Source organism: Bos javanicus, chromosome 8 (assembly GCF_032452875.1).
Source record: "Bos javanicus breed banteng chromosome 8, ARS-OSU_banteng_1.0, whole genome shotgun sequence".
NCBI classification, from domain to species: Eukaryota; Metazoa; Chordata; class Mammalia; order Artiodactyla; family Bovidae; genus Bos; species Bos javanicus.
The window spans coordinates 95,225,034-95,244,430 of record NC_083875.1 but is presented as its reverse complement, the minus strand read 5'-3'; the positions used below and the strand labels follow the sequence as shown (position 1 = coordinate 95,244,430).

The following is a 19,397-nucleotide window of genomic DNA, read 5'->3' as shown; positions in this document are numbered from 1 at the left end:
GAAAATTTATAGCTTGTTTGTCATAAAAGATCAAGAATAGTAGAACAAAGTGAATGTTATTAGGCCACTCTTAGACTTCCTTTAATAGTTTTGTTTTGGCTGTGGACTCTCTTTGACCTCAGTAGAAGCAGTTTTGCATTTGAATTATCAAGATTTTTTTTTTTGCTTGAAAATAATCATCTTTACCCCTGAATGAAATATATGTGGTGAACAGATCTTTTTCCTGGGGTATGCTTCAGACATTCGTGTGTGTGTGTGTGTGTGTGTGTGTATGCTTCAGACATTTGTGTGTGTGTGCGTGTGTGTGCGTGCGCGTGCATGTGCGTGCATGTGTGCACATGTGTGCTCTGATTGTGCCCTCAGCTGCACTGTCTTTTTCAGGATGTGTGTGTGTGTGCGTGTGCGCGTGCATGTGCGTGTGTGTGTGCGCACGTGTGCTCTGATTGTGCCCTCAGCTGCACTGTCTTTTTCAGGATGACCACATCCGTGGACGTCCTGGTGTCCATCTGTGTCATCTTCGCGATGTCCTTTGTCCCGGCCAGCTTTGTCGTGTTCCTGATCCAGGAGCGCGTCAGCAAAGCGAAGCACCTGCAGTTCATCAGTGGAGTGAAGCCTGTCATCTACTGGCTCTCCAATTTTGTCTGGGACATGGTAAGACCACCCGTCTGCTGCTGCTTCAAAAACCTCCATCAGGGCTCTAGATTGGATGGATGGAAGGGCTTCTGGCCTTCACCAGGAAATGTTCTAGCTAATCAAAGATGAATGAAAGAGGATAAGGCAGGCACAGTTGTACACTTTCATGTCACCAAACATGACCTTCAGCACACAGCTGATCTTACACCAGAGAAAATCAGTCCAAAGGGACTGCAACGGATACCACCACCATCTCATTCCCTAAGTGACAACCTTTTAAAGAACTGAGGTGGAACACTCTCAGTCAGAACTCTAAGTCAGTGCCTCTAACTTGTCTGATAGATTTTTAACCTCCAGAGTCAGGATATTCTTTGTCTTACCAGGAACTCAATCTGTCATTTGAAAACATCTTCTGTTTTACTGGAAGCTGATCCGTCCATTGCAAATCTGTTTTCATGTCAGCTGTAATATAATGCTTCTGTTTGAGCCAATATGGAGGATGTCAAAGAATTCTGAAGTGCAAATTATTTTTATAAAGCAGAGTTGAAATATATCTCCCTATGAGTTCCATTAATTGTAGGCCACACAGAAAATTTAATTCTTCTCCCATTGGCTATACTCTCAAATATTTGAAGACACCTATCATTTAACCTAAATCTTCCCCAGATAAGATGATATATGAGAACACACTTTGTAATCTCTAAAGCACTGTAGAAGTGTGAGTGATGATAATGATGTCTGTGTTGGTTATAGCAAGCCTCTCAGACTTGTCACTCTCTGACCTGATTGCCTCTCTGTGGCCCATACTCCGTAGTGTTAATGTGCTCTTTGAAGAACAAAGCCTAGAATTGGCCTTATAATCAGTCTGTCATCCAAATGGTTACGGGTCTAGAGGCAATTGATCTTTATCCTGTACTCCTCTTCCTCAGCCCAAGGATATTGCATTTTGGAAGTAGTGTGGTCTTTTTGGCAACTTATAGAGAACTGAAACCTCTGCTTCATAGGTATTGTTAAATGGGGTCTTTTTCACTGTTTACTAATGCAGTTGACTTTTTTCAACCTTTATGTATAGCTTTATTTATAAACATAAAGGTTTTTTAAAGCACATATAAAACTTTTTCCCTGTTAAACTGAATTTTACGGGATGTCCATTTGTTTTGTTTTTTGTCTTAATCCAATGATTGCTTTATTGAGTAAGCGCATACATACTGACTGGTCACTGTATCTAACTCTGCCAGGCATCACAGATTCAGAGATGAAAGATCAAGTCCCTGACTCAGGAACACTATTATCTTCCTGTACATTATCCATCTCTCCCTGCTGTAGAACCTCTGAAATTTGCTGTAAGCGTGTCTTCATCTAAGTTGTTGAAAAACACAGTTGAGTAGGATGGGACTGAGGCACAGAGCCCTGCAGTCTGAAGCTACAAATTCTCCTAACAGCTGGCAAGCCCACTGCTACCTCCCTGCCTGTGCTCTGCTCTGCCAGCTGTGAATTCCTGTAATTGTCTTGTGGCCAAGTCTTTATTTCTGCATTTTAATGCTTGAGACACTGTCAGGACAGACTTTAAAATTAGTCTTGGTGTGATGAAACTGTCCTGACATTGATGTTATAAGTGCTTACCTCATAAATAGATTACAAGAGAGCTTGAACTTGGGCAGACTCTAATATAGCATTAATGATGAAACAGACACAATTATCTTCGGGAAGAGTAATGGCAGCTTACTTGCTGCCTGTGAAATTGAAATTACTCTGACTGCGAATCCATCCTTCAGTAAGTTTACTGAGCGTGACACCTTGGCTTATCTGTTGGAAAGACAGAAAGGACATGCAGTTTATAAAATCAGCCGGGGGTAAAAGGCTTGTCAAAATGTGCTGTCCGGTATTTTGATTAATAGTTTTTGTGGCTTCATTAATTCAGAGTTATTCTTCCATATGTTTATCTGCCCTTTCTTGTCCAGTGATGGTGAAGACTTGAGATGTGCTGTGTCTTTGACTTAGGGGTGACCTTGGTTTCCTTGTTTCACTTTTAGTGCAACTACGTGGTTCCTGCCACGCTGGTCATTATCATCTTCATCTGCTTCCAGCAGAAGTCCTATGTGTCCTCCACCAACCTGCCTGTGCTCGCTCTTCTACTTTTGCTGTATGGGTAAGGCACCTCTGGATGGGGCATAGGGAATCCTCTGTCAGAAAGACGGTGGAGGACACCCAACATGTGTCTTTGTGCCTCACCAGGTGGTCCATCACACCTCTCATGTACCCAGCCTCCTTTGTGTTCAAGATCCCCAGCACAGCCTACGTGGTCCTCACCAGCGTGAACCTCTTCATCGGCATCAATGGCAGTGTGGCCACGTTTGTACTGGAGCTCTTCACCAACAATGTGAGTTCGGGGGGAAGAGATGCTGGGATGACCATATCTGGAGCCAGAGGATAGTATTTATCATGATTGTATTCTACTTGCCTGTGGCGTTGACCGCATGGACCAGTCTGAACTTTTGCAGTCTGTCTTTCCTGGGTTTGCATAGCATCTCTTGCTTCTCCTTTTCCTTATGTGTCTCTGATCAAATCTTTCTGTTTCTTTTGACAAGTTCTTTTATACTCCTTTCTGTTTAAATGTTGCTTTCTCCAATATTTGGTCCTCTGCCATCTTGTTTTCCACTGTAGGTACTGTCTCTGGGTGATATTGTTCATTCTGGAAGCTTTTACCACCACCTCTCAGTGTCTCACATTGTTCTCTCTCAGATCTGTGCCTTAAGCCCTGACTCCTCCACTGAACTCTTGCCCCACAGTCTCACTTGCCCATTGGGTGGCTCTGTTTAGATTAACTGAAAGATACCCTAGACTGGTCACATCCCAGTCATCTTTCCCTCAGAACCCAGTATTTCTCTTGCCATTCCTGTCACACTGGATGGCATTACCATCCCCCCAGTCACCCCAGCTGGCAGTATTAGAGCTATTTATATGCTTTGCTTTTGCTTATTTCTCCCACATTCAGTTGGTGACCTTGCCAGTTCCTTCAATTACAGATTCTCTCAAACAAGGTTTCCTGTCCACTCCTGTTGTCATTGCTTTTGTCCAGACACCTTAACTTAACCCACAAGGCCTTTCAGAGGTGTGTAATCCTTCCTGGACAGTCCCCACCACACCCTTTCCCAACCTGGTAGGCTTCGACTGGTTCCTTCGAATGGTTCCTTAAACCCTCCGTAGTCCCATAGGCCTGTTTCAGGATCCCCAGCCCAGCCCACATGGTCCTCACCAGTGTGACCTCTTCATCAGTGGCAGTGTGGCCACTCTGTTGTTGGAGCTCCTCACCAACAATGTGAGCTACCACCCAATTCTGTCAAAACTAAGCTTCAACCTAAAGTTTTGCTTACCTGCCGTATAGCAGGTACTCTCTCTTCTCTGTGCTTCCAAAGCTCACACAGTTCATGCCTCCAGGACAACACATCCAATTATGTAGTAATTTCCTGTTTCCATATGTCTTTTCTTCAGAGTAGAGACTGTTTCTTATTCATCTTTATCTCTCCTATACCCTAGCCCAGTGCATCCAGCACTTAGCAGCTTACTTAGTTGTTAGGTATTTGGCCATTGCTGGATTGATGTATTTGAGAAGAATTATTTAAATTCCAACAAAATCCTGAAACCGAAATATATTGACCCAAACATGAGCAGTTTGCTTTTAAAATGCTAAGCAAATGTTTTGTGTTGGATTTGCTTTTGATTAAATGCAATCATATTTCTAAACCTTGCTCATTTTCCTCCCATACTTGTAACATTAATTCCAAATTTTCTAAAGAGCAAAAATTTTGCTACATTATATATCATTAGTTATGGCTGCTGCTGTTTATTGGTATCTGAATCAAAGATTCAGTTTGACCTCAAGGAATCAAACTTTTTCTTCACTCTTATGTTTTAGACCTTGGTCAATTTTTAGCCTGAGTCACAAAAGACATACAGTCTGTCTCTTATTTTTTTTAGAAGCTGAATAACATCAATGATATCCTGAAGTCAGTGTTCTTGATCTTCCCACATTTTTGCCTGGGACGGGGGCTCATTGACATGGTGAAAAACCAGGCAATGGCTGATGCCTTGGAAAGGTTTGGTGAGTGACAGCAGTGGCTACAGGATGTTTTAATAGGGATGGGAGTTTTTATGGGTCTTGAGACTTTGGCCTTTATTTTGGAAAAAGGCTGGTGATTGGGCCTAGGACCTCCCTCCGCTGATAGGGCTCATGTCGGCACAGTTGGTTGTGGCTTGGGTCTTGTCTGATGCAGCCTTTTGTCTGAAAGGTGAGAACATGGTTTTGGAGGTAGGGAAAATACTGGTTTTAGCTTGGACCCAGTGCCTGATACCACTGGTGGGGTTTGTCAAAGTCATTGGAAAAATCAAACCACAGCTCTGAGAATTAGGTACAGGCCAGAGAATCAAAAGGAAAGATGCAAACTTTGGCTCTATTAGGAAAATCATGGACGTGCAGATGGGGTCATATATTACCTTTTATACAGTCTACAAAAAGATAATTTACTGCAGCTCCTTCTACCTTTAGAGTCTTTAAAAATATCTCTCCTGTGCCCACATTACTATTCTTTATCAACTTGCTCATATAGTTAGGTGGGCCATGTTATTTAATGGGCATAGAAGAGGGACTATTTTTTTAAGCTTGGAGGTACAAAGGAGATATATAAGGAATTTAAGGAATATTTATATAAAATGAGGTGAATTGAGTTACTAGCTTACATTGTGCTGTGCTTAGTCGCTCAGTCCTGTCTGACTCTTTGCAACCCCATGGACAGTAGCCCACCAGGCTCCTCTGTCCATGGGGATTCTCCAGGCAAGAATTCTGGAGTAGGTTGCCATGTCCTCCTCCAGGGGATCTTCCCAACCCAGGGGCAAATCCAGGTCTTCTGCATTGCAGGCTATTCTTTACCGTCTGAGCCGCCAGGGAAACCCCTAGATTACATTATATGCTACTGAAAGGAGCATCTTTTAATGTGCTTTCTAATCTTTCTTAGTGAAGCTAATAATTTGTTAAAATACTGACCCTAAAAATTACCCTGAATTGCTTGTCTTTTCACAAAGAATTTTTGGCATGTCTCATTCAAAAGGAAGCATTAGATTTCTTAGATGAAGTTACAGATCTAATACATGTTGACTTTGAAATTCTGATTGATACTGCATTGCAGTATGCTTCCCTAAAACCTTACCCTAAGTCAGACTTGGAAACTGATGACTCCTTTATTTTTTCGTCCTTATACCAAGTGGCTTCAGTCGTGTCTGACTCTTTGCATGTCTATGTCTATAGCCCACAAGGCTCCTCTGTCTATGGGATTCTCCAGGCAAGAATACTGGAGTGGGTTGCCATGCCCTGCTCCAGGGGATCTTCCTGACCCAGGGATTGAACCCGTGTCTCTTACATCTCCTGCATTCGCAGGTGGTTTCTTTACCATGTGTGCCATGATCAGATCCCTATCATGGGTGATAAACATTTGTAGAAACAGGCTTCCCTGGTAGCTCAGTTGGTAAAGAACCTGCCTGCAATACAGAAGACCCTGGTTCAATTCCTGGGTTGGGAAGATCTGCTGGAGAAGGGATAGACTACCCACTCCAGTATTCTTGGGCATCCCTTGTGGGTCAGCTCATAAAGAATCCACTTGCAATGCGGGAGACCTGGATTCAAAACATAGGTAAATTTGAGCCTGAATTTGAGCAAGGGCTTTGGTCTTTGGTGCCTCCATTCTGATTGGATATCTGCACTGTGTCCAGGGGAGAACCGCTTTGTCTCACCACTGTCTTGGGACTTAGTGGGACGAAATCTCTTTGCCATGGCTGTGGAAGGAGTGGTGTTCTTCCTCATCACTGTGCTGATCCAGTACCGATTCTTCATCAGGCCCAGGTGAGCTTTCTTGCAGAACTCACTGAGCACCTGGTTGAGGGTCACAGTGGACGGAGCACAGGGAAACACTCACTGGTGGTTGGGTTGACTTGAACTCAAAGCAGATAATCAAACTGATTCTCCCAATTTTGGGCATCCCCTGACCAACAGTACTGACAATGCTGGAGTGAGGATTTTATAGGACTGATGTAGAAACTGGGTCTTGGACTTATAAAATAACTTGAAAGGTTGATTTTTTTCTTCTTCTTAATTTTCTTCCTCCTAAGACCTGTAAAGGCAAAGCTTCCTCCTCTGAATGATGAGGATGAAGACGTGAAGAGGGAAAGACAGAGAATTCTTGATGGTGGAGGACAGAATGACATCTTGGAAATCAAGGAGTTGACTAAGGTGAGACAGTGAAGACAGGCTACAACTTGCCTTCAATTTTTTCAGCTTTATATGTTAGAAACTAGCATTTTGCTGACGCACTTAATAAAAGGAGCATGCTTCCTAAAATGTGCATCTATACCAAGTTTCTGTCAATTTAATTTTACTTAAAATACACCATGGAGACTTCTCTAATTAAAGAAATCCTACTGAGAATAATTGTAAAGTGAATTCTCATTCTTGAGTATGTTTGTTCTTCATGCTTACATTTATGTGTTAGTTATTAAAACATCTAATATTGTATATCGAGTCAAAGCTGAAGTTGGGAGAATAAATGATTGATTTTGAATTTCAAAAAAGCTGGTAAATCCCCATTGATTAAAAGGAGGATCTATTTCCACCCTTCCTAGGTGCCATAACAACAACAATTCACTTTTTTGTAATATGTTCAATATTTGCAGTGTTTTGATAACAAATTTTTATCCCATAGAATTTAATTTTTAAAATATCTGCAATGTCTTTATATTAAATAAAAATTATGTAGATGTTAATGACAAATATATTTTTTAAAGTCTGATATTTGATTAAAAAAATACAAAGAAATTCATTTATATTTTGAGCATCAGGGTTATTCAAAAGCCAGTTGCCACAGAGACAGACCAAGGCTTTGGCACATCAAGTATCTGACTTAGTCTTATCAATGAGTTGAATTTCGTGGTGTGTTTAGGTCACAATTCCCTCTCCCACAGTTGCCTGGGCTAGCCATGAGTCACTGCAGCTCATGACTCTTTGCATTGTGCTGGTTGCAGGTATACAGAAGAAAGAGGAAACCTGCTGTTGACAGGATCTGCGTTGGCATTCCTCCTGGTGAGGTAAAGGCACTTTACCTACATTGTGTTTGCCCCTATTAATTCAGACTGTCTCTACTCCAGTCAAGCAACAATGTCTGTAAGAAGTTAAAGTGATTTAAAAAGGCTACTCCATTTATAGCTATGTGTAGCAGTCAGTCATTGAAAGTTTGAGGGCCCCATATATCAAATGGAGAAGGAAATGGAAACCCACTCCAGTATTCTTGCCTGGAGAATCCCATGGACAGAGGAGCATGGTGGGCCATGGTCCATGGGGTTGCAGAGAGTCGGACATGACTGAAGTGACTAAGCACGCACGCATGCATATATCAAAACTAGTGGCCCTGTGTATCAACAATTTTGGATAATCTCAGACAATTTAAGAAAAGTATGTTCATCTAGAAAGTGATTTTATGATCCATTCAAGATGATAATGAATTCAAATAGATTTTAAAAAAGATTTTCTATTTATGTTTGTATTCTTGTATGCCCTTTAGCTAGATTCGATGGTGAAATTTGACTTGTTGGCTTTCATTACTCTTTTTTACTCATTAACTTTGGCTTTAACCCAACAACTCAAAGAATATTTACAAACACATCCACATTTAAAATGATTCCATTATAAAATGTATGATTAAACATCAATATGACTTCTGAAAACCTGGAAAATATTTTACTCTTCATTAAGAGTGACATTTTAGGATCATGTTACATAAAAATGAAGCTGAAGTGACTATTTATGAGTCATTTATATTCAGATTTTTAGTAGTTTGCTAATATTACTGACCCAATCATTTTCAGTGCTTTGGACTTCTGGGTGTTAATGGAGCTGGGAAATCATCAACTTTCAAGATGTTAACGGGAGATACCACTGTTACCAGAGGAGATGCTTTCCTTAACAAAAATAGGTGAGAAAACAAGTCTGCATTTTGCCACAAAGACTTTTTTAAACTTTATTTAAATGAATATATTGTGATTTTGTTGATATAACAGCACTGTATAGTTTCTAAAAATGTTGAAATATAGTAAACTGTAAAGAAGAAAATAAAAATCCATAATTCCAGTACCTACAGATAACAACTATTTGCATTTCCTTTTAGTCTCACTTTATTTTTTTTAACAGATTTATTCAGGTATAAGTTATGTACCATACAGTTTGCTCGTTTTAAGAGTACAATTCAGTGACTTTTAGGCAATATGCAGAGTTGTACAACCGTTATCACAATACAATTTTACAACATTCCCATCAACCCAAATCTCTATTTTATATACACATATAAATACATTATAAAATTGAGATTATATTAGATCTAGATTTTTAAATTAGTTTTTTGTTGCTAGTGACTGTATGATGACTTTTTCCCAGTGGGTTACATATTCTAAGATGTAGAATTTTACATTGCTGCATAAAATGCCTCTATGTACATGTACCTGTAGTTTATTTCACTATTTCCTTATTGTTGGGCATTTATTTCACCAGTTCCTTAATTGTTGGATATTTTTTTCTGTTTTTCACTAAGTATGTCCTTGTATTCATTTTGATTGTTTCATCAAGATAAAAGGTTATATACTTGTGAAACTGCCCGCTAAAGTTCATAGCAACAATGGATGCTACCACTGGGCTATTACTTGAGAACGCAGAGATCTCTGAGCAGTCTGATCTTAAGGAGTAAAGTATGCCTACAGTACGGTCCTGCTGGGCAACTTTGAAAGTGAAACCCTCGAGCGTTCTAAATATGTGGAACTTCTCTGGGCTTTTTATATGGAGAAGTGGTACAAATCTGTGGCTTTCAGACTTTTTGATCATGTCCTATAATAGCAAATACATTTTACCTCTCAGTCAAGTAAATGCACAAAAACATGTAAACAGGCATACAGCTTAAATAATTTGGTAAAATACTCCCTACTCTTACTGCTTGTAGTGCATTCAGTATTTCTTACTCCACTCTCTGCCATGCCGTCTTAATGATACTAGTTGTGACCCACTCAATTTATTTTATAATGTACAAATGGGGGATGGCTCACAATTTGGACAAAGGGCTACTAGCCAATAAAATTGAAAACATCAAGGAACTTAATGTACTCATGACTTTTCTCTGCATCTTATATTTGTTTTAGTAACAGTGTAAAGGCGGTTTAAGAGAACAGAATTTCTAGAATAGCAGGCCTGAGGCTACATACATGCTTCCCCAGGTTTGTTTCTAGTACCAGGCTCCTGGGGTATATAGCAATAGTAGCAATAACTGGTCCAAACTAAGGTTCATCACATTGCCTGGTTCTGAAGACTGGTATGGGCAGTGTAGCTGTGAGGTCTAGGCACAGGGTCTGTGAGCACTTCACTTCTGGAAAACATTGAACCTGGGCCTACTAACTGATGTGCAGAGAGGAATGAATACTGCTGACAGGCTGAACCCATGGCTCTCCAGAGGTGACTGAAGTGCAGCCATCAGACTGGATGTGACACTGAGCTTCCTCCTACATCAGGGATCCTTAACCCTAGATTGGCTTCATGGGGCCTAAAAGCTGCCCCCACCAGTATATGTAAAATTGTATCTGTAGTTACATTTTTTGTTGTCATCAAGTTCTCATGAAAACCTTCAAAAGCAGGGGAGTTTCTGCATTGAATATTTAGCAGTACTATGGGGTTTGGATCCTGCTGTGGCCAAGTCAGTGTATAGGCAGCAAAAAGCAGAGGGAAGTCACCCAAATTGCTGGGCCTCCTCTGGCTTAAATGACGCAACAGAGCACATGGTGCATATGACTGGGCCACAGAATCAAGTCAGGAATGGACACTTCCTGTTAAAGCCCCTGGATAGCGTGACTAAGATCGTTGATATAGATAGCGCCGCAGTTGGGGTGGACTTGGGAATTCTGAAATGGGACCAAGCTTGCAGATTGAGGTGTTGGGGGAACCAGGGGAAAGGACTAGGCAGGATGGAGGCAGGAACCCTGACTTCCAGGAGGGGCTGGCATCCTGAGGGCAGAAAGGCTGTTCCTTGAAGCTAGAAGCAAGTGTGCTCACTGGTCTGTTTGTCACGCACAAGCACACTGAATAGAATGTTAGGCAAGATGGTCTGACCAGAGTACCAAGATGCTTAAAAGCCTGACCAGTTTTGCTTTTCTTTGCAGTATCTTATCAGACATCCATGAAGTCCATCAGAACATGGGCTATTGCCCTCAGTTTGATGCCATCACAGAGCTGCTGACTGGAAGAGAACACGTGGAGTTCTTTGCCCTTTTGAGAGGAGTCCCGGAGAAAGAAGTAGGCAAGGTACTGTGGGCACCGGAAAGCCAGCCTGCCTCCTTTGGCATCCTGACAGCCTGCCTTTTGGCTGTGACCTTCACACATGGCCGTTGGCTTCAGGCTGTTCATCCTTATGGACGCAGCGACAGGAAGTGCTGGCTCTTTGCAGCTCCTTTCAAAGGGGGAAGTTGCGGCGGTGGGGTAGGTATGGGAGATCAGGCTCACTCTGGAGGGCAGAGAGAGAGTGCTGCTCCCTGTGCTGCAGGCACTGTCCAGGTCATGATTGTATAGAATCTGGTCCTGCTCAGTGAAAGAATTCTCACACGCAAGTGTAAGAAAGCATGATAAAATTACCAAATGGCGCTTTTTTATCACTCTTAGGTTGGCGAGTGGGCGATTCGGAAACTGGGCCTTGTGAAGTATGGAGAAAAATATGCTGGGAACTACAGTGGAGGCAATAAGCGCAAGCTCTCAACAGCCATGGCTTTGATTGGTGGGCCTCCAGTGGTGTTTCTGGTGAGTGTGACTGAATGGAAAACCCTGTTCTGGCCTGAATGGAAAGCATCTCTATTCTAAAGTCCTGGATGTCCAGGATGTGCATGACTGGCTTGGCAATGGCAAGCCCCACCTCACCCGATGAGGAATAGCCTCAGAGAACCAGAGGGAAGCTCCCCGTCCCTCTTCATAACACACATGGGGTGTATCTGCCTTACCCTCAGATGTTCCAGAGAGGGAGATACTCCAGGGACCTTGTTTCTCCAGCATGGAGAATCCCAACAACTGTTACTGAGGCTGGGTGTAGGATTTAACTTTCTTTGGACCATTCTGTATGCCATCTATGTGTTCATCCTCTGGAGATGGAGAATGTTGTTACAGCTTCAGGATTCCTAAGTAGCACCTTTGGGTCATAGTTCCTTAAATATGGATAAATGGAAAACAGAAGATCAGACCAACAGTGGCCTTTGACCTTTTTCTTCTGTAGAGGAGAAGGGCACTGAAGTTATTACAGGAAGAAGCCTTGTACTGAGGCTTTAAAGTTATCCAGAGTGTTTAGATTTAGAATTTGTTTCTCTAAGAGCAGCAAGTCTAAGATCATGGCATCCGATCCCATCACTTCATGGCAAATAGATGGGGAAACAATGGAGACACTGACAGACTTTTTTCGGGGGGGCTCTAAAATCACTGCAGATGGTGACTGCAGCCATGAAATTAAAAGATTCTTGCTCCTTGGAAGAAAATCTATGACCAACCTAGACAGCATATTAAAAAGCAGAGACATTACTTTGCTGACAAAGGTCCATCTAGTCAAAGCTATGGTTTTTCCAGTAGTCATGTATGAATGTGAGAGTTGGACTATAAACAAAACAGAGGTGTTGAAAAAGACACTTGAGAGTCCCTTGGACTTCCAGGAGATCAAACCACTCAATCCTAAAGGAAATCAGTCCTGAATATTCATTGGAAGGACTGATGCTGAAGCTGAAACTCCAATACTTTGGCCACCTGATGTGAAGAAGTGACTCTAGAAAATACCCTGATGCTAGGAAAGATTGAAGACAGGAGGAGAAGAGGACGACAGAGGATGAGATCTTTGGATGGCATCACCAACTCGATGGGCATGAGTTTGAGCAAGCTCCGGGCACTGGTGATGAACAGGGAAGCCTGGCATGCTGCAGTCCATGGGGTCACAAAGAGTCAGACACAAATAGTGACTGAACTGAACGGAACTGAAGACCAGCAAGTAGAGTATAACAGGCTAAGCCAGAGTGAACTAGAATAAAAAAAAAATTTATTCAATTTTTGAACTGACTTCAGTAGCATTTCAGACAAAAATAATTTTTAGTATATGCTTTTCAGTCATGAAAAGATGATTGAAACTAAATGACTTTTCCCTTTTCCTTTCTGTTTATTTGGAGAAATTTAATTTCACCAAAATTAAATTTGAGTTTTCTACTTCAGTGACAGTTATAAAAGTGAACTGGTTAAAAACAAGTATGAAATATGCTTTTATGTAAGGTCTGGTTTTTTGATCCATCAGGAAATAAATAGAATGGTAAGTTAAATCTTAGGCTATTTCTAAAATGCTTCTGCATTTAAGACCAAACCTATCTTTGATTTTTTTCCAACACATAATAAGACTTATTCTGTTCTGTTTACAGGATGAACCAACCACAGGCATGGACCCTAAAGCCCGGCGCTTCCTGTGGAATTGTGCCCTAAGTATCATCAAGGAAGGGAGATCAGTAGTGCTTACCTCTCACAGGTCTGTAGTGAAGAGTCGGCTTGACTTCGTTGTTGTATAATTTTTAGCTTTTCCAAGTAGTATATATGATCACTGTGTAAGAACAGAAAACATGGAAAGGCAAAGAAAAAAAAAATTATGATCACCTGATGTATCACCAGGAGACAACTATTATTATCATTGGGCAATATATCTTTGCAAAGTTTTCCTCTGCAAATCTATACACAGTGTATATGTTTTTTACAAACAAAAATGCAAGCTTTGGCATATATACCAAGTTCTTTTTCACTTAACAATATTGAGAACAGTATTCCAAGTCTGTTTAGTTGAGATGTGTCATCATTTCTTATAGCTATTAGTGAATAGTATTCCATTAGCATATACCCTAATTTACCTAACTGTTCCTCTTCTGTGTAGACACTTGGATAATTCTCAGCTTCTTGACAATTGTAAACGACATGGCAGTGAGCATTATTTCCCCTACATCTTCATGAAATTTCTAGCAGGATGCAGTTATACTCTAGGAAGCTAAGAATCTGTTTCTCTGAAACGCCAGATGTCATGGTGATGTTCTGATGGTTACAGGAGCATCTTTCTCGGACTAAACCTCATTCTGTGTCCCCACAGTATGGAAGAATGTGAAGCTCTCTGCACTAGGATGGCCATTATGGTCAACGGGCGGTTCAGGTGTCTTGGCAGTGTTCAACATCTGAAAAATAGGTAACAAAGACAATTTCTTTGGGATTCCACATAATGAGAAATTGTGTATTTATTCTTTTGTGAATGTATACATGGTGGTTCTAAAACCAAGGGAATAAACTGAACAAAATGGTGTAGGGCAAAGAATGAGGACTTTGAAGTCCAGCAGAGCTGTGTGCAAATTCTCTCTTTGCCTTTTACTGGTTGTATGCACTTGGGCAAGTTATTTAACCTCTCTGAGAGTCAGTATTCTAGGAATAGCTACTTTCTGGTTTTGTTATAGAGATATAATGGGAAGATTTATACGTGCCAGTAAAGTTGGAGCATAGACTTTGGAGTCAAACACACCAGTTGGTTTGACTGGTGTTGGGTCCACACCCCAGCCCTACCACGTCTGAGTTTTGTATCATGAGCAAGTGACCAACACTCTAGGTTTCAGTTTCTCCGTAACATTTCACAGGTCCAAGTGTGGATTAAATGAAGTCATGTCTAAAGCACTCGGCAAGGCAGCTCAAATAGAATAGGTTATTCAGTATATGACAACTGGTTCCTTTTCTCTGAAACTGATTTCTGGGTCTGGCAGGGACCACTTTCTCTTTCAGGACCCAAGAGTTAAGTATTCTTTTGAGAAGTTTCCCCAGAGTCTTCAATTTGATTTTCTTTTGCCTGCTTTCAGGATAATTTTTTCCCCTGCTTTTAGGATTTTCTTTTTCCTGCTTTCAGGTTTGGAGATGGTTATACAATAGTTGTACGAATAGCAGGGTCGAACCCTGACCTGAAGCCTGTACAGGAGTTCTTTGAACTCGCCTTTCCAGGAAGCGTCCTGAAGGAGAAGCACCGGAACATGCTTCAGTACCAGCTTCCGTCTTCACTGTCTTCCCTGGCCAGGATTTTCAGCATCCTTTCCCAGAGCAAAAAGCGACTCCACATAGAAGACTACTCTGTCTCTCAGACAACACTTGACCAAGTAAGCTTTGAGTGTCAAAAGTAGATTTGCTTTTCAGGGTGAGGACTCCTCCCCCTTCATTATGGGCCCTAGAACAGTATAGATTATCTGAGCATGAACTCCTGATTGTCTACTGTTAGTTATGCTTTTTACCTAACCTCCCTGAATCTGAAAAGGGAGATGATGCTACTGATTTCATAGGGTTATTATGAGAATTAATTGTCATACTAATCATAAAAACTGCAATTTATTGAGTATCTGCCATGGGCAGGTATTAGGCCCAGTACAGTATTCCATTTAAATTAAATGACATCAGGTACAAAAGAGATCCTGGCCCTTAGTAGCTATTCAGCAAATGTTAATTTTCATCCCCCTTCCCTTTAATCAAGTCTGTATGAGTCAAAGTAAATAGATGATTGAGCAGTTGGTTGATTTGGAGGGGCAATATATAAGGGCAGTTTTTTACTTTTTTAATGATTAATGCTTTTTTAATCATTCCTTTCTCCGTCCTACACAAAGTTTTCTAGTTAATCTATTTATTCAATCTCAGATTCTTCTATGTGGCCTAATTTCCACATGGGGAAAAGTGCAACTTGAATAAAGAGAGCGCAAGTTAGAGGTGTTTATAATGGTTCGTCTTTATTTTGACAGGTATTTGTAAACTTTGCCAAGGACCAAAGTGATGATGACCACTTAAAGGACCTGTCATTACACAAAAACCAGACAGTAGTGGACGTTGCAGTCCTCACATCTTTCCTGCAGGATGAGAAAGTGAAAGAAAGTTATGTATGAAGAATCTTGTCCATATACGGTGGCTGGAAGAAAGGAGAAACTAGACCTTCCTTTGTACCATGTGAAGTGTTCCAGAGGAAAGAGCTAGAAGATTTTGTGGGAAGAAGTAAACTGGATACTGTACTGATACTGTTCAATGCAATGCAATTCAATGCAATGAAAACAAAATTCCATTACAAGGGCAGTGCCTTTGTAGCCTATGTCTCATATGGCTCTCGAGTGAAAAAGACTTGAATTTAGTTTATTACCTTATACTCATGTGAAACTCTAGTATGGAACCCAGTGGACATATGAGTTTGACATACTTTTTTCGTTCCTTTGTATTTTTACTGGGGTTGCAACAATAATTCATCAAGTGATCATGGCCAGTGATTATTTTTCAAAATCAAAGGCATGCACATGCTCATTCATTATGCCATGCCATGCCAAGAGACTGGCTTCCCGGTGATATAGCCACTGCTGGCAAGGAGTGTGCCAGAATTACTAGTGCCAAGTTTCTCAGAAAGCCTGAAGCACCATGGTATGCCTTGCACACTTTTGTGAGAGCTGCGCTACTCAGTCTGTTGACATCATCAAATACGGGTGATGAAATAGTGCCATGTGTGGGGAAAGTCCTGCTTTGATTCCCTCTTTGAGCTGCTCTGGTGATGGTGACATGCAAACTGCATGATGACATGCAAAAGCAAAACTTGGTTTCATTGTTGTCCCTTGCTTGGAACCATGAGTCTCTAAGATTATCTTTCTGGGACTCTAAGTATACTTAGATCCAGGTAAGAAGCAAAGAATCAGCAACCACATTGTTGGGGCTGCGAGCTGGGGAGGCCATGGCATGTGATGAAAGAGATGATGTATTTGGAATCAAGGGAAGTCTGTGTCCATTTGTCTTGCTTGTCTACTAACATGGTACAGTGCATCTCAAGATCTTGTCCTTTGACACAAGCATAGTATTATTTCTGGCTTTTTGAATTAATCTAGAATATGAAAATATGGAGTTGTATTTTGAGAACAATCTTTGTACTTTTAACCTTATTTGGAATTGTAAGTTCTATTAGTGACTTCTGAAAATTTAGAGTGGCCTCTTTGTAGAACCCTGTGGCACAGAGGAGTATGGCCACACTGCCTCGCTAGCTTTAATTTTTCACGTATGTTTGCAAATGGATTATCTGACTAATGCCTAGTCACTTGAAAACAGTATGATGGCCAAGATGTTATGACAACATTATATTTAAGCATCTTTAAGATCATTAAGCATACTTTTAGTATAAGCTCATTAGTCAAGTATTCTTTGAGTGTATGTTATAACTGAGTGAGTATGGATGGATGGCGTGGGGAGAAATTAAGTTTCAGTAGATTTCCTGTGCCATGTTCATCAGATAACTGGTTTACAAATACAGGTTTTGTTGTGGTTGTGGGAACCCACTGAAAGAATATTGAAGCCCACTTTTTGAAAATAACAACAATGTAAAAGGCAAGAAAGCTTATGTCATAGGGTCACAAGATTAGCTTCAAAACTTGTTGAATAACATAAAACTTGTGCTTATGGCATTTAGTACCTTTGAATATTGGCTTTGAAAATCTCAGATACCCCATTCTGACAATCTCAAATTTTTTCTCTCTTCAGTCACTATCCCGGGAAAAAAAAAAAAAAGCAAATGCCCCCCCACATGAAAATTATTTCAGACTTTTCCAAGTCAGTTTAATTGTTTATAGTCAGTAAATACTTGTTAAAAATAATGTTATCTGTCTTGAGACAACAAAATTATGAAAGAAATACTGTTTGAAGTTAAACTGATCTTTTAATATCATTACTAATGTCTTTTCCTTTTAAAAAATTAGGTATTAATTCTAAAGTACAAGATTTCAGATCTATTCCAAGTATACATTTTTTCTTTTAAAATTTACTGCATGTTATCATGCAACTTGTTGCTTGGAGAAAAGAAAATGACCGTTAGAGAGTATTGACAATATTTTCTAAAATGATAAACAAGTAATAAAGACATTTTCCCAATAATTATTGGCCTAACCTCATATTTTATGCTGTCTTTAATGATATAAAATTCATAGAATGATTGTTTCTCCTTGTTTAGTATTTTCCAAAATTAAGCTTCTGCTAGATTCCCCATTTCAGCAGAATCATGTCCTAAATCTGTATTGTATTAAAACCATGAACAGCTCCTTTTTTTCGATTATTCTACTTCAAGGCCATATTAAAAAAAAATCAAAAGATACTGTGAACTACTTTGAAAAATGCAACATTTCAATATGGATTTAAAAGCTATCTTAAGCTAGAAACAATCTACAGCTACTCATCTACTTCATTAGTACTGTTATTAGATATCCAAATTGCAGTCTTTAAAATTTTTCTGGGTAAGCCTAATTATAGTAGAGATTTTTACCAACTCTGCTCAGTCAAGTAAAATTTCTATATCATCCCTGTGGAAATGTAACCATGTGAGTTTAACAAAAAAAATTTTTTTGTAAGTGTTCAGAGATTTCTGCTTTTGCTTCTTTTGGACACCTGAAGCCTTATTAACTGTGAATATGAAAAAATACAAAAGAAAACAATAACAAAGCCCTCTATATACAGATACCCAGCATAGGTCATTGTTAAAAAACCAATAACCAAACCTCAAACTACTGTATTTCAGTATCTGTACTGAAGGCATATGCATTGTGACTATTAAATGTTGCACAACATTCACTGCATAGTAATCATTGACTAAAGGGATTTGTCTGTTTTCTTCTTGTGGTTGTATATATCAGGTAAAATGTTTTTTCCAAAGAGCCATGTGTCATATTATATTGAACCACTTTGACATTGAGATATTAATTTCTACTCTTGTTACCATTTACTAGTAATATAGTATTATAGAAATATTGTTCTAATTCTCTTCAGAATTGTTGCATCCCTTTTTATAGAATGTTTATACTTCCATAAGTTTTAAGAATTCTGTTCTCCCTTCTTATACCCTAGGATTAAACCATGTTTTTGTGCTTTTTCTTTATCATTGACCCTTCATTCCAAGCACTTTATGCTGTCTGTAATGGGATCTATTTTTGCACTGGAATATCTGAGAATTGCAAAACTAGACAAAAGTTTCACAATAGATTTCTAAGTTAAATCATTTTCATTAAAAGAAAAAAAAGAAAAAAATTTTTGTATTGTCAATAACTTTATAGAAAGTATTAAAAAAAGGCATATTTCTATGTTGTTATAAGTCACGAAATAAACCTGTGATGGTTCTATTGTGGTCTATACTAATTTATTTTCGTGCATTCATAGCACCACCTACTGTTAAAGCTTATAAAGTCATTACAGAAGTAAGAAGTGTCTGCTTGGAGAAGGGAGGATACTTGGATCAAAAGCAGAAATTTAGAAAAGACTAAATGTCCTGTTAATCACAAGAGAATCAAGGGGACTACTTGAAAATAGAGGGTGTTTGGAACTTTCATGATTCAGTTTAAGAGGATTTAGGTAAACTTATTCTGCTTAATGATCATGAAGCTGCAGAGATCTCCACAATTACTCTGTAGCTAAGCCATTTAATAAAAATGTCATTGCTTCCTTGATACTGAGGAAGCACAAAGGCAGCAAAATGGAGCTTTTGTTTATTCAACCAAAAGTACAAGGACTGTCATGGGTGTACCCTCTTTGTATATAAACATTTACAGATTAAAAAAAGCTCTGGAAACTGGAATGCTAATGTGCACATTGAATATGAAAAACCTTGAGATGA

The 19,397-nt window shown here is 39.8% G+C and overlaps 1 protein-coding gene across 6 annotated transcripts in view; it reads left to right on the top strand.

The window, feature by feature from the left end:
- Positions 1-18,906, top strand: part of ABCA1 (ATP binding cassette subfamily A member 1) — a 146,169-nt gene extending 127,263 nt beyond the window's left edge. For all 6 annotated transcript variants that reach the window (XM_061426389.1, XM_061426387.1, XM_061426391.1 and 3 more), the window contains 14 exons: positions 474-651; positions 2,667-2,782; positions 2,869-3,013; positions 4,612-4,735; positions 6,397-6,526; positions 6,793-6,913; positions 7,702-7,764; positions 8,542-8,648; positions 10,870-11,011; positions 11,366-11,500; positions 13,141-13,244; positions 13,851-13,943; positions 14,646-14,889; positions 15,520-18,906. In XM_061426389.1, the coding sequence (XP_061282373.1) occupies positions 474-651; positions 2,667-2,782; positions 2,869-3,013; positions 4,612-4,735; positions 6,397-6,526; positions 6,793-6,913; positions 7,702-7,764; positions 8,542-8,648; positions 10,870-11,011; positions 11,366-11,500; positions 13,141-13,244; positions 13,851-13,943; positions 14,646-14,889; positions 15,520-15,660 (1,843 nt within the window). In that variant the 3' untranslated portion in view covers positions 15,661-18,906. The remainder of the gene's footprint in view (positions 1-473; positions 652-2,666; positions 2,783-2,868; positions 3,014-4,611; positions 4,736-6,396; positions 6,527-6,792; positions 6,914-7,701; positions 7,765-8,541; positions 8,649-10,869; positions 11,012-11,365; positions 11,501-13,140; positions 13,245-13,850; positions 13,944-14,645; positions 14,890-15,519) is intronic.
- The last annotated feature ends 491 nt before the right edge of the window (positions 18,907-19,397 follow it).